The sequence below is a fragment of the Poromitra crassiceps genome (assembly GCF_964638095.1).
Source record: "Poromitra crassiceps genome assembly, chromosome: 27".
NCBI classification, from domain to species: domain Eukaryota; kingdom Metazoa; phylum Chordata; class Actinopteri; order Beryciformes; family Melamphaidae; genus Poromitra; species Poromitra crassiceps.
The window spans coordinates 11381854-11399873 of record NC_139650.1 but is presented as its reverse complement, the minus strand read 5'-3'; the positions used below and the strand labels follow the sequence as shown (position 1 = coordinate 11399873).

Below are 18020 nucleotides of genomic sequence, written 5' to 3'. Positions count from 1 at the left end.
TACCATGGTGATGCCAACTTTGCCAAGCTTAGCCCGGGCCCGCGGCGCGAGCGCCCTGCCCCTCCCTTACCTGTTCTGACATTCCAGTAGACTGCCGCGACAGTGTGGGATTTCTGCATTCTGGCCTCATTTCAATCTAGTATTAAACATACTATTGGTTCATGTTGGAATAAAAACACTGCTTTTATCGATAAATATGCACCATTACTACTACAAAATGAAAAAATAATTTTGAAAAAGACCGAAATAACAACTTAAATCGATCTCTGTTTAGAGGGGGGAAATCAGCGTCAGGCTGCTTGGAGGAAAACGGCACACCAAACAAATCGTCACTCCTCGCCTTTGATCTCCAAGGCTGTGAGGAGTGAGGACGCTGTGTCTGCTGCAGCCAAACGTGCAGTGTCCCCTCCGTCTCCCTCTCCCTCTCTCTCCGTCTCTCTCTCTCTCTCTCTCTGCTGTTTTTGTTTGCAGTGGTTCTCAACGTGGGGTCCGGGTCCTCTGTCTGGGCAGAGGTTTGCGCAAACAGATTTTCACCCCGCTGCTCGCCTGGAGTATTTCGGAGGGTGGGGGTTCTTAAAGGGACAGGACCTAAACAGAGCGTTTCAGACAGAGGCTGAACTGAAGCGGGCAGTGAGAGCCAGTACAAGATAAACTGAGTTTTTTAAACTATGAATGATGCAATAAGTTACTCTACTGGAGGTCAACAATAAAATAATAATACATTATGTTAGCAAAATATGGGCCCTTTAAATTCACATTTTAATAATGCAAATAACATTAACTTTATACTCTATGAATTGTTTGATCTCTTTTTAACCCATTTTATACTATGAGCTATAATTACATTTTTACCCGAAAACTATGAGCTAAACCATTTTATACTATGAGCTATAATTACATTTTTACCCCAAAACTATGAGCTAAACCATTTCATACTATGAGCTATAATTACATTTTTACCCCCATTACATGAACACAGCTTAAGCAGAATGGAATGGAACAAGGGTCAACAAGCACACCACTTCTTCTTCCCCTTCTGCTTCTTCTTCTTCTTTTAGGTTTTATGGCGGTTGGCATCCATGTGTTGCATTACCGCCACCTACTGTATTATAAAAGCATCACATTTCAAACTACTACAGTATGTCAATACTGTATCAAGAATGCCAGATTCCAATTTGTGTTTTCATGTTTGGTTAGACCTTTTTCTGTCTGTTGAGGTCTTGAGTGCTGAGGTACATAAAAAACGTTGTTTGTTTTACGTGGGTGTCTTGCCTTCAGAAACGGTGGCACAGCTGATTCAAATAACATCCCACTGTGCCACCCTGACTGACAATATATTCACAAACCATTATGGAAAACAACACTGAGTGGATTATTAATGAACGACATCAGCGATCACCTGCCTGTCTTTTCAATTCATGAATGTGATTATAGGAAGAAGTTTAATTAAGGAAAGAAAATACAAGAGAAGCAGAACTGACAAATCTATAGTTGCATTTAGAAATGATTTAATGATTTATAACGAATGGTGTATGTGAAGAATCTGACTTTGACAAAGGATAATATGCTTTATTTTTAGACATATTCAACACTTTTAGAGATGCACGATATATCGGCAATTATATCGGTATCGGCCGATGTTAGTCATTTTTTAACATATCGGCATTAAATCGGTCCGATGTTGCAATGTTAATATTGGTTATCGGAAGCCAAAATTTTCACATTGAGATTAAACAATGTGGTAAATCTATGAATTATATAATACAAAATTGTATTATCATAGAAATGTGTTATTATACAGATCATATCGACATCGGTAAATATCGGTTAGCGGCCGTAACAGCAATGTCAATATCGGTTATCGGTATCGGCTAGGGGTGTCACGATACACTCAGTTCACGATACGATACGTATCACGATACTGGGTTCACGATAACGATACGATACGATACGATTTTAACAATATTTTTTTAAACTTGAATAATGACAATATATGACTGGAAAAGTAGTATTTTATTTGAAATGCACAAATACAAAACATGCTGTTGTGGGAAATTGTTATTACAATAACAACTAGAAAAAACATGAGATTGGAGATAAGGCTTATCTTGAAATAGAATGAGTTACACCGTCACTTAGATTTACTTTGAACTAAAAGGTTTCTCAGCAGTATAAATTCTCATTATGCATCTTCAGTTTTTCTTCAAACTCAAACAACAAGACTTTTCTTAGTCTATTTTTTATGCTTCAGTTTTTCCTGTCAAGTAAACAGTTTTGCCAGAAACTCAATTGAATGGTTTCTCTCCTGTATAACTTCTCATGTGTCTCTTCAGAGACTTGTTCAACTGAACTACTTTCCACACATTGAACTTCAACAAACAAAGACGTTTCTTAGTCTATTTTTGGAAAAAAAAAAAAAAAAAAAAAAAATTTTTTTTTTTTGGCGATATGAGATTTCATCTCAACGATACATATCGTGACGTTTTACTATCGCGAAATTTCGTGGGACGATATATTGTGACACCCCTAGTATCGGCCAAAATGTTCATATCGGTGCATCCCTAAACACTTTATATGAGAAAAACGGTCCATTAAAACAGTAGAGCAACAAGGATATTTACGCACTAGTAGGGACAGCGATATGGAGACAAATGGAGACACTAGTAGGGACAGCGATATGATAGATATGGAGACACTAGTAGGGACAGTGATATGATACATATGGAAAAAACTAGGGACAGTGATATGGAGACACTAGTAGGGATAGCGATATGATACATTTGGAGACACTAGTAGGGACAGTGATATGGAGACATATGGAGACACTAGTAGGGACAGTGATATGATACATATGGAGACACTAGTAGGGACAGTGATATGATACATATGGAGATACTAGTAGGGACAGTGATATGATACATATGGAGACACTAGTAGGGACAGTGATATGATACATATGGAGACACTAGTAGGGACAGTGATATGATACATATGGAGACACTAGTAGGGACAGTGATATGATACATATGGAGACACTAGTAGGGACAGTGATATGATACATATGGAGACACTAGTAGGGACAGTGATATGATACATATGGAGACACTAGTAGGGACAGTGATATGATACATATGGAGACACTAGTAGGGACAGCGATATGATACATATGGAGACACTAGTAGGGACAGTGATATGGAGACACTAGTAGGGACAGTGATATGATACATATGGAGACACTAGTAGGGACAGTGATATGATACATATGGAGACACTAGTAGGGACAGTGATATGGAGACACTAGTAGGGACAGTGATATGATACATATGGAGACACTAGTAGGGACAGTGATATGATACATATGGAGACACTAGTAGGGACAGTGATATGGAGACACTAGTAGGGACAGTGATATGATACATATGGAGACACTAGTAGGGACAGCGATATGATACATATGGAGACACTAGTAGGGACAGTGATATGGAGACACTAGTAGGGACAGTGATATGATACATATGGAGACACTAGTAGGGACAGTGATATGATACATATGGAGACACTAGTAGGGACAGCGATATGGAGACACTAGTAGGGACAGTGATATGATACATATGGAGACACTAGTAGGGACAGTGATATGATACATATGGAGACACTAGTAGGGACAGTGATATGATACATATGGAGACACTAGTAGGGACAGTGATATGAGACATATGGAGACACTAGTAGGGACAGTGATATGGAGACACTAGGACAGCGATATGGATACATCTGACCTTAATTATGATCGGTAAGCTGAAATCATTCGGAAAACTACGGGCAGCAAGTTCACCTGTTATTGCTTGGCAACTTCTGGTAGTGCACTCCTAAGGGAACTATTTTTTATTGGCGGAGACAAATAACAGACAGAAAGCATCTGTTGTCTCAAATGACTTTAAAATGTGATTATTTCTTGATGAATAGCTTTGTTTACATCTGTACAACTGTTGTATAAAAGCAATATCACACTTGAGGTCGTGCTGTTTGTACTCTAACATCGTCATGGCTGTGATTATCTTCGGCACTCAGGCTGCGTCCTCGTGCCTACGAACGAATCGTAGCCGTGACGATATCACTGTACAACAGCCCTCCCTCTCGTGTGATAGTGCTTAAAGGGACAACTCACCCTAAAATCCAAAATGACATGTAGTGCTATTTATCCATCAACATCGTTTTGGAGTGAGTTGCTGAGTTTTGGAGATATCAGGCGTAGAGATTTCTGCCTTTTCTACAATACAATGGAACTGGATGGCACTCGGCTTGTGGTGCTCAAAACGGCAAAAACATACATTTGAAAAACTCAACAGCAATGTCTCTTTCCAGAAATCATGACCCGGTTACCCAAGATAACACAGACCTAGTTGTGAGCAGTTTCATGTAGGAACTAGCTAGTAGCTAGTGGGTGTAGTTCGGTCTAAAGAAAATAGTTCCTACATGAAACTGCATACAACAAGGTTTGTGGATTATCTTGAATAACCGGGTCATGATTTCTGGAAAGAGACATATTGCTGTTGAGTTTTTCAAATGTATGTTTTTGTCACTTCGACCACCACAAGCCGAGTGCCATCCAGTTCCATTGTATTTGAGAGACGGCAGAAATCTTTAGGGTTGATATCTCCAAAACTCAGGCAACTAACACAAAATGATCTAGGTGGATAAATAGCACTACAGGTGAGAGGGAAAATGTGTATTTTGGATTGTAGGGTGAGCTGTCCCTTTAAGTGAAGTTTGTCTTACACCTCGTCACACCATTATGGCTTCTCTCCAGTGTGAATGCAAGAGGCTAGCCTGAACACTTTCTGTGAATGTGTTGTTGATGTGCTGCTAGGTCACTTGAGAGACTGAAGCTGCCCTCACATTGGTCACAGGAGTACGGCTTCTCTCCAGTGTGAATGCGTTGATGTTTTGTTAGTTGACCTGAGCAACTGAACATTCTCGGACATAGTTCACACCAGTATGGCTTCTCTCCAGTGTGAATGCGTTGATGTGTTTTTAGGTGAGTTAACCGACTGAAGCTCCTCCCACATTGGTCACAGGAGAATGGCTTCTCTCCAGTGTGAATGCGTTGATGTGTTTTTAGGTGACTTGAGTGACTGAAGCTGCTTCCACATTGGTCACAGGAGAATGGCTTCTCTCCAGTGTGAATGTGTTGATGTGTTTTTAGGGCATCTGACCGACTGAAGCTTCTCCCACATTGGTCACAGGAGAATGGCTTCTCTCCAGTGTGAATGCGTTGATGTGTTTTTAGGTGACTTGAGTGGCTGAAGCTGCTTCCACATTGGTCACAGGAGAATGGCTTCTCTCCAGTGTGAATGTGTTGATGTGTTTTTAGGGCATCTGACCGACTGAAGCTTCTCCCACATTGGTCACAGGAGAATGGCTTCTCTCCAGTGTGAATGCGTTGATGTATTTTTAGGTGACTTGAGTGGCTGAAGCTTCTTCCACATTGTTCACAGGAGAATGGCTTCTCTCCAGTGTGAATGTGTTGATGTGTTTTTAGGGCATCTGACCGACTGAAGCTTCTCCCACATTGGTCACAGGAGAATGGCTTCTCTCCAGTGTGAATGCGTTGATGTATTTTTAGGTGACTTGAGTGGCTGAAGCTTCTTCCACATTGTTCACAGGAGAATGGCTTCTCTCCAGTGTGAATGCGTTGATGTGTTTTTAGGTTAGTTAACAGACTGAAGCTCCTCCCACATTGGTCACAGGAGAATGGCTTCTCTCCAGTGTGAATGCGTTGATGTGTTTTTAGGTCACCTGACTGACTGAAAGATGTCCCACACTGCAGAGAGCGGTGGCGTTTTGGTCTGTTGGTGTCTCTCTGTTTCATGGAGAAAGATATAAAGGATATAAGTCATTACTATCTCTGACAAAGTATTTTATGATATGAAAGCATATGCTAACAGACAAACATATCTTGTTGTATGTACTGTGTAACCAGTGTTCGGGGGAAACACATTACAAAAGTAACACATTACAGGTAATAAAATAATATTAAAATTTTTATTTTATTTTATGCATATTGTCCTCCACTGCTGAGCACCAGGACCCTTTTTATTCCAAACCTGGCTGAAGCGCGCTGGACTCTATTACTAACATTACAGGTAATATATTACTTTTAGCAGTAACACAGTAATATAACGGCAATAGGATTTTGGTAATATTATACCAGTTACCGGTACTGTACTATGTCAAGTAATGTGAGTTACAACTTGAAACTGAGCTGCTGTCAGCTCTTCATTAGGGTGCATTGAGTTACATTATGATGCATTCATCTACTCAATAAAGTCAAGTATTGGGTGATGGTAAGTTATAACGTTATAACTTCACAAAAGAATATTAGAGGGAATTATGCCCTGTTTACTGTAACTTCCTACACTATAGTTCTAAGCAGCATATAATAATTAAAACTACCAATGCCAAGACTATTTTTTATTTTGATCAAAGCACATATTTAAATGAAGATATAATAATTTCCTAATCAAATTGTGTTTTTTATGCAAATAACTACTATAGATGACAATAACAAAGTGAAAGGATAACATTTAGAACTGTGGACGATTTACACTGACTTTAGGGTGGTTGACATTCTTTTTCGGGACGGTGGTGTCGTTCTGCGGTTATTTTGGTGAAAGCAACGCAAAAGTAGTGCGATAAGTAACAAGTTACTCTACACAGACAATAATATTGTAAAATAACGTATTACTTTCAAAAGAAAATAACTAGTTGATATCACATGATAAAATAAATGGCAGGTTATTTTATTTGATCCAGACCTGGACAACAGCAGCAGCTTTGCATTGTGAAATATCTCATCATAAATGTAGGAAGAACCACGTCAACAGGCTAATGTTAGCAAAGTTAGCGAGGGAGAGAGAATACTTAGCAATCATTCTGACATACAGTACAACATCCTATAAATAGGTGAGCTAACAGATTACATTTACCAACAGATTCTAATGTTCTCACCTCTTGTGAAGAAGTCATCTTTGTCTCTTGCTCTCTTCCTCCACCAGATCTCTTCCTGCCAATCAGCTGTGACATAATCAAACAGAGACTGTTGGTAAGACAGGAAACACAATGATGATCATAACAATGCTGTGAAATCAGTGTAGTGGAGTAGAAAGTACAATATTTCCTTCTGAAATTATAAGTAGGAAGTATAAATTGATTTGTGTCCACATTCATGCCCAGGTTAATGTTAGGCCCAGAGCAGCCGCAGAGGAACCAGTCAGGAAGAGGTAGCCAGCCCTATCTGACTTATTTCCTGTGTTGAAATAGACTAGGCCTACAGCCTGTGTGTTGAAATAGACTAGGCCTACAGCCTCTGTGTTGAAATAGACTAGGCCTACAGCCTGTGTGTTGAAATAGACTAGGCCTACAGCCTGTGTGTTGAAATAGACTAGGCCTACAGCCTGTGTGTTGAAATAGACTAGGCCTACAGCCTCTGTGTTGAAATAGACTAGGCCTACAGCCTCTGTGTTGAAATAGACTAGGCCTACAGCCTCTGTGTTGAAATAGACTAGGCCTACAGCCTCTGTGTTGAAATACACAGCCTCTGTGTTGAAATAGACTAGACCTACAGTACAGCCTGTGTGTTGAAATAGACTAGGCCTACAGCCTGTGTTGAAATAGACTAGGCCTACAGCCTGTGTTGAAATAGACTAGGCCTACAGCCTGTGTTGAAATAGACTAGGCCTACAGCCTGTGTGTTGAAATAGACTAGGCCTACAGCCTGTGTGTTGAAATAGACTAGGCCTACAGCCTGTGTGTTGAAATTAGGGCTGTGAATCTTCACTGGCCTCACGATTCGATTACGATTCAGAGGGCTACGATTCGATTACGATTATCGATGCATCTCAATGCATCTTAACACATTCACTGCCAGCCGTTTTTTTTTACTGTAGGTAGGTTTTGCCAGAGGGTTTTTTTGAGGATTCTGGCTCATTTTACAAGAGCCGAGGATTCTTTTCTGCTTTGACTTTGTGAACACAAAGTTCACAAAAGTACTAATAGAATGTGTGCTTTCTCTGTCTAAAAGAGTTAGTTTGTAGAGTTAGTAGTTATGTAGATATTAGCCGTTGAGTACAGCATGGTTTCAGCGTCTGAAAATTTATTTTGAGATAAATGGCTTTTTGTGAAATTCGATAGAACAGTCACTTTAACCATTCATTTTTGGCATCAGTAAGACCGTCAGACATCTAAACAATAGTTTTGAACAGTAATTTCCTCCATAACAGCAGGAAACACCCCTCTCCCTTCAAACTCCTCCCTCCGTGTGTCTTCTCCTCCTTCCTCCTGGCTCTGCAGCGGGCGTGTCAAGCGCGTTGCTGCTGCTGCTGCTGCTTGCCTGCCTGCGACGCTCCTTGTGCGAGTCAAGATGGGCCGGGGAATGCGTGGGCGATGGGCAGATGTTGATTCTGGCCTTTCTGCGGTGTTTCAAAGTGTGTTTCACCTATAATCTATTATGCAAATCGCTCTCCGCTCTCTGTGCTGCTGCTGCTGGCGCGGCCGCTCGGGCAAGTCTGGATGACTGTAAAATCGGCAAGCAATTTCCTTGAGAATGGCTTCCTCCCGCCGCTGTTTTTTCTTTGCTTTCGCTCGTCTGGGGGGAGCACTGTCAACACTTAGTCGGTCGGTAAAATAGATTATACACATTCAATACCTCCAATAATTGTATAGGAGACGTAAAAGGGATTGATCAACGCCCCACCGTCAAAAAAAAAAAATCGTGTTAACGTGTTAACACGTCGTTGGCAGTCAACAGCTGGATTCTGAAAACGTGTTAACACGTCATTGGCAGTGAACGTGTTAAAAGGATGCATCACTTTTTTCCACAATACATGATTTATTTTTTCTCACTTTCTTTTTTCTCACTGTGTGGCTACTTTTAAAATAAAAGTGCATTTGGAATTGCATTGTATTATGATCCACAATTAAAATAAACAACTGCATGTACTTCCATTATATTTTATTTGATTATATATATATATTTTTTTTTTTTATAATCGATTTTTGACATTTGTGAATCGATGCAGAAACGTGCACATCCGCATCGCGATGCATCTTATAATCGATTATTTTTGACACCCCTAGTTGAAATAGACTAGGCCTACAGCCTGTGTGTTGAAATAGACTAGCCCTACAGCCTGTGTGTTGCAATAGACTAGGCCTACAGCCTGTGTGTTGAAATAGACTAGGCCTACAGCCTGTGTTGAAATAGACTAGACCTACAGCCTGTGTGTTGAAATAGACTAGGCCTACAGCCTGTGTGTTGAAATAGACTAGGCCTACAGCCTGTGTTGAAATAGACTAATCCTACAGGCTGTGTGTTGAAATAGACTAGGCCTACAGCCTGTGTTGAAATAGACTAATCCTACAGCCTGTGTGTTGAAATAGACTAGGCCTACAGCCTGTGTTGAAATAGACTAGGCCTACAGCCTGTGAAACACCGACTGTGTTTTGAATTGTAACTTCTCTGATTATAAATTATATCACATGCTGACATGGCCTCCACTACACTACAGCATGTCCTCTACACTACAGCACAGGGCTGTCACTTTTTCCCAAAATAAAATTCGAACGAACTTTAATTGCCCGAAATTCGTTCGAATATATTCGAAGTTTTTTGGTTAATTACATTTTTTTTTTTTTTTTTTTTTTTCAGTCCAGCAGCCTGTTGCACCAGCTGAACGTAAGTTCTGTCTTAAGTTAGGGTGTAAAGTCCACACTAACTGCTACGTTCAAACTAGTTAGTTTGACACTAAAGTTGTGTCTTTGTTTGGTTGCACCACGGAGACGTAAGGTACATCTTAACTAGTAGACCCTAAAGTCCATACTAACCAAAATAGTGTCGCAGACAATGACGTGTACAGTATCTGTGACCAATCAGTGAAAAGCACGGTGGAAACGGTGTTCATTTACGGTTGTTTAAGTAAGTGGAGTGAAAACAGGACATGTTGCCCACCGCAAATTAGTGCTTTCATATTTCATCAACACTAATCAAATGAGAACGTTATTGAGTAACGTTCGTTTAGGTTCATATACTGTTAACGTTTATCTGTGAGCTCTTCATCAGTATTGTAGGCTATACCACCATCCTGCCTCACTAAATTGTTGCGGTTATTTTAATTTGTATGCAGTGCTGCAGCTTGTGGGAAACAAAAGCGTGAGTCATAAATATCAAAGGGTGTAATTTATCACGGAGAGCGCGTTGCGGACGCAAAACAACGATGCGCCACGGTGCCAAGTTGCAATCCGTGCCAACTGCTATTTTACGGAGGACTTTACACCTAGTAAGACGTAGGTGTAAATTTTAAGTTCTAACTTATGCCTACGTTGTAACTATTTCACTTGGTGCAACCCAAATATTTTTAGTAGTGCGTAAACTCGGACTTAGTGAGACTTTACGTTCAAACTAGCTTACGTTTCAACTTACGCACAGCTGGTGCAACCCACTGCAGGCCACCGGGCATCAGCCCGACGTGTTAGCTTGGACGCTCACAGTCACAACACTGCCTCACAAACTTGGCTGCATCCAACTCGAGACAACTTTTCAGACCCTGGAGACAATCCTTCTCAGAAGAGACTAACGCGACAAATCTGGAGACTTTTTCTGACATGGGATTAACATTACCAGCAAGCAGCAGTTGGTTAATTTTGGTTCATAAAAAAAAATTATAAAAAAAAAAAAAAAAAATCGAACAGCCAATTTACATATCGAACACGAACCCCTCCCCCACATTCGAAGTTGCATTCGAATTTTGAATGAAAAGTGACAGCCCTACTACAGCATGTCCACTACACTACAGCATGTCCACTACACTACAGCATGTCCTCTACACTACAGCATGTCCTCTACACTACAGCATGTCCACTACACTACAGCATGTTCATATTATAACTCAATGGTCTCAATGCGCACTTCAGGCAAATGGTGCCATGTGAAACTTAACAGCTAACTGTAGCATCTAGCATGTAGCTCAGTACTAAACTCCCAGGTCCACTTAGCTTAGCACATTAGCATGCAGCTCCTGACCAGACGCAAACACAACACAGTCCCCACTACCACTACTTCGACTGGAACTGACAAACTACCAAGACAAGCAACATGCTTAACTACCAAATAACGTTGTGCTTTACATTTATGGAGGAATCTAAACCCACCTGTAGTTATAAAACCAGAGACACGTTGTTGGCTTGTTTCAGCTTGGCCGCAGGATTTATTCTACGGTGAGGTCTCCGTGTAGTTTTGATGACCTCTCAAGCGCTAGGCGCCCTCTAGTGACCGAATGAGTTACTTACGCTAGATGACAGAAAGTACAATGAAATGACATTTCCTTTGCTTATCAAACCAAAAAAACTTAAGGGGTGACTGTTTTTATCATTTTAACTTCACATTCTAATAATGCAGATCAATCTTTTTAAATTCACATTTTAATAATGCAAATACCATTAACTTTATACTCTATGAATTGTTTGATCTCTTTTTAACCCATTTTATACTATGAGCTATAATTACATTTTTACCCGAAAACTATGAGCTAAACCATTTTATACTATGAGCTATAATTACATTTTTACCCCAAAACTATGAGCTAAACCATTTCATACTATGAGCTATAATTACATTTTTACCCCCATTACATGAACACAGCTTAAGCAGAATGGAATGGAACAAGGGTCAACAAGCACACCACTTCTTCTTCCCCTTCTGCTTCTTCTTCTTCTTTTAGGTTTTATGGCGGTTGGCATCCATGTGTTGCATTACCACCACCTACTGTATTATAAAAGCATCACATTTCAAACTACTACAGTATGTCAATACTGTATCAAGAATGCCAGCTTCCAATTTGTGTTTTCATGTTTGGTTAGACCTTTTTCTGTCTGTTGAGGTCTTGAGTGCTGAGGTACATAAAAAACGTTGTTTGTTTTACGTGGGTGTCTTGCCTTCAGAAACGGTGGCACAGCTGATTCAAATAACATCCCACTGTGCCACCCTGACTGACAATATATTCACAAACCATTATGGAAAACAACACTGAGTGGATTATTAATGAACGACATCAGCGATCACCTGCCTGTCTTTTCAATTCATGAATGTGATTATAGGAATTAGTTTATTTAAGGAAAGAAAATACAAGAGAAGCAGAACTGACAAATCTATAGTTACATTTAGAAATGATTTAATGATTTATAACTGGAATGGAGTATGTGAAGAATCTGACTTTGACAAAGGATAATGCTTTATTTTTAGACATATTCAACACTTTTAGGGATGCACGATATATCGGCAATCATATCGGTATCGGCCGATGTTAGTCATTTTTTAACATATCGGCATTAAATCGGTCCGATGTTGCAATGTTAATATTGGTTATCGGTAGCCAAAATTTTCACATTGAGATTAAACAATGTGGTAAATTTATGAATGATGGGCTTTTCCAAATGTTTGGGAAATAAATAAATGCATTCCTTTTTCAAAACCACAGTGTTTACATGTGTTTTTCACTATGTACAAAATTGTATTATCATAGAAATGTGTTATTATACAGATCATATCGACATCGGTAAATATCGGTTAGCGGCCGTAACAGCAATGTCAATATCTGTTATCGGCCAAAATGTTCATATCGGTGCATCCCTAAACACTTTATATGAGAAAAACGGTCCATTAAAACAGTAGAGCAACAAGGATATTTACGCACTAGTAGGGACAGCGATATGGAGACAAATGGAGACACTAGTAGGGAGAGCGATATGATAGATATGGAGACACTAGTAGGGACAGTGATATGATACATATGGGAAAAAACTAGTAGGGACAGTGATATGGAGACACTAGTAGGGACAGCGATATGATACATATGGAGACACTAGTAGGGACAGTGATATGATACATATGGAGACACTAGTAGGGACAGTGATATGATACATATGGAGACACTAGTAGGGACAGTGATATGAAGACATATGGGGACACTAGTAGGGACAGTGATATGATATGGAGACACTAGTAGGGACAGCGATATGATACATATGGAGACACTAGTAGGGACAGTGATATAGAGACATATGGAGACACTAGTAGGGACAGTGATATGAGACATATGGAGACATTAGTAGGGACAGTGATATGATACATATGGAGACACTAGTAGGGACAGTGATATGATACATATGGAGACACTAGTAGGGACAGTGATATGATACATATGGAGACACTAGTAGGGACAGTGATATAGAGACATATGGAGACACTAGTAGGGACAGTGATATGATACATATGGAGACATTAGTAGGGACAGTGATATGATACATATGGAGACACTAGTAGGGACAGTGATATGATACATATGGAGAGACTAGTAGGGACAGCGATATGATACATATGGAGACACTAGTAGGGACAGTGATATGATACATATGGAGACACTAGTAGGGACAGTGATATGATACATATGGAGACACTAGTAGGGACAGTGATATGATACATATGGAGACACTAGTAGGGACAGTGATATGATACATATGGAGACACTAGTAGGGACAGTGATATGATACATATGGAGACACTAGTAGGGACAGTGATATGATACATATGGAGACACTAGTAGGGACAGCGATATGATACATATGGAGACACTAGTAGGGACAGTGATATAGAGACATATGGAGACACTAGTAGGGACAGTGATATGATACATATGGAGACATTAGTAGGGACAGTGATATGATACATATGGAGACACTAGTAGGGACAGTGATATGATACATATGGAGACACTAGTAGGGACAGTGATATGATACATATGGAGACACTAGTAGGGACAGTGATATAGAGACATATGGAGACACTAGTAGGGACAGTGATATGATACATATGGAGACATTAGTAGGGACAGTGATATGATACATATGGAGACACTAGTAGGGACAGTGATATGATACATATGGAGACACTAGTAGGGACAGCGATATGATACATATGGAGACACTAGTAGGGACAGTGATATGATACATATGGAGACACTAGTAGGGACAGTGATATGATACATATGGAGACACTAGTAGGGACAGTGATATGATACATATGGAGACACTAGTAGGGACAGTGATATGATACATATGGAGACACTAGTAGGGACAGTGATATGATACATATGGAGACACTAGTAGGGACAGCGATATGGAGACATATGGAGACACTAGTAGGGAGGGACAGCGATATGATATAGTGAATAGTGCTTAAAGGGACAGCTCACCCTAAAATCCAAAATGACATGTTTTTCCTCTTACATGTAGCGCTATTTATCCATCAACATCGTTTTGGAGATATCAGGCGTAGAGATTTCTGCCTTTTCTACAATACAATGGAACTGGATGGCACTCGGCTTGTGCTGCTCAAAACGGCAAAAACATACATTTGAAAAACTCAACAGCAATGTCTCTTTCCAGAAATAATGACCCGGTAACCCAAGATAACACAGACCTAGTTGTGAGCAGTTTCATGTAGGAACTAACTAGTAGCTAGTGGGTGTAGTTCGGTCTAAAGAAAATAGTTCCTACATGAAACTGCATACAACAAGGTTTGTGGATTATCTTGAATAACCGGGTCATGATTTCTGGAAAGAGACATATTGCTGTTGAGTTTTTCTGAGTGCCATCCAATGCCAAAAATGTATGTTTTTGTCACTTCGACCACCACAAGCCGAGTGCATCCAGTTCCATTGTATTTGAGAGAAGGCAGAAATCTTTAGGGTTGATATCTCCAAAACTCAGGCAACTAACACAAAATGATCTAGGTGGATAAATAGCACTACAGGTGAGAGGGAAAATATGTATTTTGGATTTTAGGGTGAGCTGTCCCTTTAAGTGAAGTTTGTCTTACACCCGTCACACCATTATGGCTTCTCTCCAGTGTGAATGCGTGAGGCTAGCCTGAACACTTTCTGTGAATGTGTTGTTGATGTTCTGCTAGGTCACTTGAGAGACTGAAGCTGCCCTCACATTGGTCACAGGAGTACGGCTTCTCTCCAGTGTGACTTCGTTGATGTGATGTTAGGTCACCTGACAGACTGAAGCTCCTCCCACATTGGTCACAGGAGTACGGCTTCTCTCCAGTGTGAATGCGTTGATGTCTTGTTAGATCAGGTGACTGACTGAAGCTCCTCCCACATTGGTCACAGGAGTACGGCTTCGCTCCAGTGTGAATACGTTGATGTGTTTTCAGGTTAATTGAGCGACTGAAGCTGCTTCCACATTGGTCACAGGAGAATGGCTTCTCTCCAGTGTGAATGATTTGATGTGCTTTTAGGTTAATTGAGCGACTGAAGCTCCTCCCACATTGGTCACAGGAGAATGGCTTCTCTCCAGTGTGAATGCGTTGATGTGTTTTTAGGTTAGTTAACCGACTGAAGCTCCTCCCACATTGGTCACAGGAGAATGGCTTCTCTCCAGTGTGAATGCGTTGATGTGTTGTTAGGTTAGTTAACCGACTGAAGCTCCTCCCACATTGGTCACAGGAGAATGGCTTCTCTCCAGTGTGAATGCGTTGATGTGTTTTTAGGTCACCTGACTGACTGAAAGATGTCCCACACTGCAGAGAGCGGTGGCGTTTTGGTCTGTTGGTGTCTCTCTGTTTCATGGAGAAAGATATAAAGGATATAAGTCATTATTATCTCTGACAAAGTATTTTATGATATGAAAGCATATGCTAACAGACAAACATATCTTGTTGTATGTACTGTGTAACCAGTGTTTGGGGGAAACACATTACAAAAGTAACACATTACAGGTAATATGTTACTTTTAGCAGTAACACAGTAATATAACGCCAATAGGATTTTGCTAATATTATACCAGTTACTGTACTATGTCAAGTAATGTGAGTTACAACTTGAAACTGAGCTGCTGTCAGCTCTTCATTAGGGTGCATTGAGTTACATTATGATGCATTCATCTACTCAATAAAGTAAAGTATTGGGTGAAGGTAAGTTATAACGTTATAACTTCACAAAAGAATATTAGAGGGAATTATGCCCTGTTTACTGTAACTTCCTACACTATAGTTCTAAGCAGCTTATAATAATTAAAACTACCAATGCCAAGACTTTATTTTTTATTTTGATCAAAGCACATATTTAAATGAAGATATAATCATTTCCTAATCAAATTGTGTTTTTTATGCAAATAACTACTATAGATGACAATAACAAAGTGAAAGGATAACATTTAGAACTGTGGACGATTTACATTGACTTTAGGGTGGTTGACATTCTTTTTCGGGACGGTGGTGTCGTTCTGCGGTTATTTTGGTGAAAGCAACGCAAAAGTAGTGTGATAAGTAACAAGTTACTCTACACAGACAATAATATTGTAAAATAACATATTACTTTCAAAAGAAAATAACTAGTATGTACATTTTGAATGTAACTTGCCCAACACTGTGTGTAACATATCAGAAAATGTCACATGATAAAATAAATGGCAGGTTATGTTATTTGATCCAGACCTGGACAACAGCAGCAGCTTTGCATTGTGAAATATCTCATCATAAATGTAGGAAGAACCACGTCAACAGGCTAATGTTAGCAAAGTTAGCGAGGGAGAGAGAATACTTAGCAATCATTCAGACATACAGTACAACATCCTATAAATAGGTGAGCTAACAGATTACATTTACCAACAGATTCTAATGTTCTCACCTCTTGTGAAGAAGTCATCTTTGTCTCTTGCTCTCTTCCTCCACCAGATCTCTTCCTGCCAATCAGCTGTGACATAATCAAACAGAGACTGTTGGTAAGACAGGGAACACAATGATGATCATAACAATGCTGTGAAATCAGTGTAGTGGTGTAGAAAGTACAATATTTCCTTCTGAAATTATAAGTAGGAAGTATAAATTGATTTGTGTCCACATTCATGCCCAGGTTAATGTTAGGCCCAGAGCAGCCGCAGAGGAACGAGCCAGGGAGAAGCCAGCCCTACCTGACTTATTTCCTGTGTTGAAATAGACTAGGCCTACAGCCTGTGTGTTGAAATAGACTAGGCCTACAGCCTGTGTGTTGAAATAGCCTAGGCCTACAGCCGGTGTGTTGAAATAGACTAGGCCTACAGCCTGTGTGTTGAAATAGACTAGGCCTACAGCCTGTGTGTTGAAATAGACTAGGCCTACAGCCTGTGTGTTGAAATAGACTATGCCTACAGCCTGTGTGTTGAAATAGACTAGAATAGAATACTTATCAATCATAGTGACATACAGTACAACATCCTATAAATAGACGACCTAACAGATTAAATTGACCAACAGATTCTAATGTTCTCACCTCTTGTGAAGAAGTCATTAGAGATCAGAAGAGATTAGAGGCGTTGCTTCTGGTAGCTGTTTGGTCAGCACGAAATCCAACGTTGCCAGAGGAAGTTTGAGCATCCACAGGTGGCTCAAACCGCTATCTGGTGTGTCCGACTGTCCGTGATGATCCTCTGTAGGCAGGCGTAGCAGCAGCGTATGTCTGCTGAGTTAACAGAGCGCTCCACGCTGATAGACGTCTTTAGCTAGCTTAGCCAACTAGCTTGCTAACAGTGCATTGACTGGAGAATAACTCTCAGTAACTTCTAGCCGAAGTCTACTTCCGCCAGTCTCACTTACAGTTTACACTCCCGATTAGTAGGTCACTAAACTGGTCAACGATAAGACTGTAGGAGCAAAAACGTGCGTTACGTTTTCTAAAAGTTTCTTAGATATCTGGCTGCTAGCAATTCACCATCATCTCATGTTGTTTTCTTTTTCTCTCTCTCCCGATCACTTCCTCCTTCCGTTCCACTGAACCATCACCCTCGCTCCGGATTGGCCATTCTTCTTCATAGGTAAGTAAACTTTTATCATATTAAACTCATACATATTCTGAATGAATATTTCAACCATTTCAACATAATGCAATATAATACAACTGTTATTTTGGCAACATGAATATATT

General features: G+C 40.1%; 1 protein-coding gene across 1 annotated transcript in view; it reads right to left on the bottom strand.

The window, feature by feature from the left end:
- Positions 1 to 965: 965 nt before the first annotated feature.
- The window catches only part of LOC310799048 (uncharacterized protein), a gene marked incomplete at both ends in the record, with an annotated part of 20121 nt that continues 3066 nt past the window's right edge, over positions 966 to 18020 (bottom strand). The window contains 3 exons of the mRNA XM_083661616.1: positions 966 to 979; positions 5665 to 5788; positions 15065 to 15545. Coding sequence (XP_083517742.1) covers positions 966 to 979; positions 5665 to 5788; positions 15065 to 15545 — 619 coding nt within the window. The remainder of the gene's footprint in view (positions 980 to 5664; positions 5789 to 15064; positions 15546 to 18020) is intronic.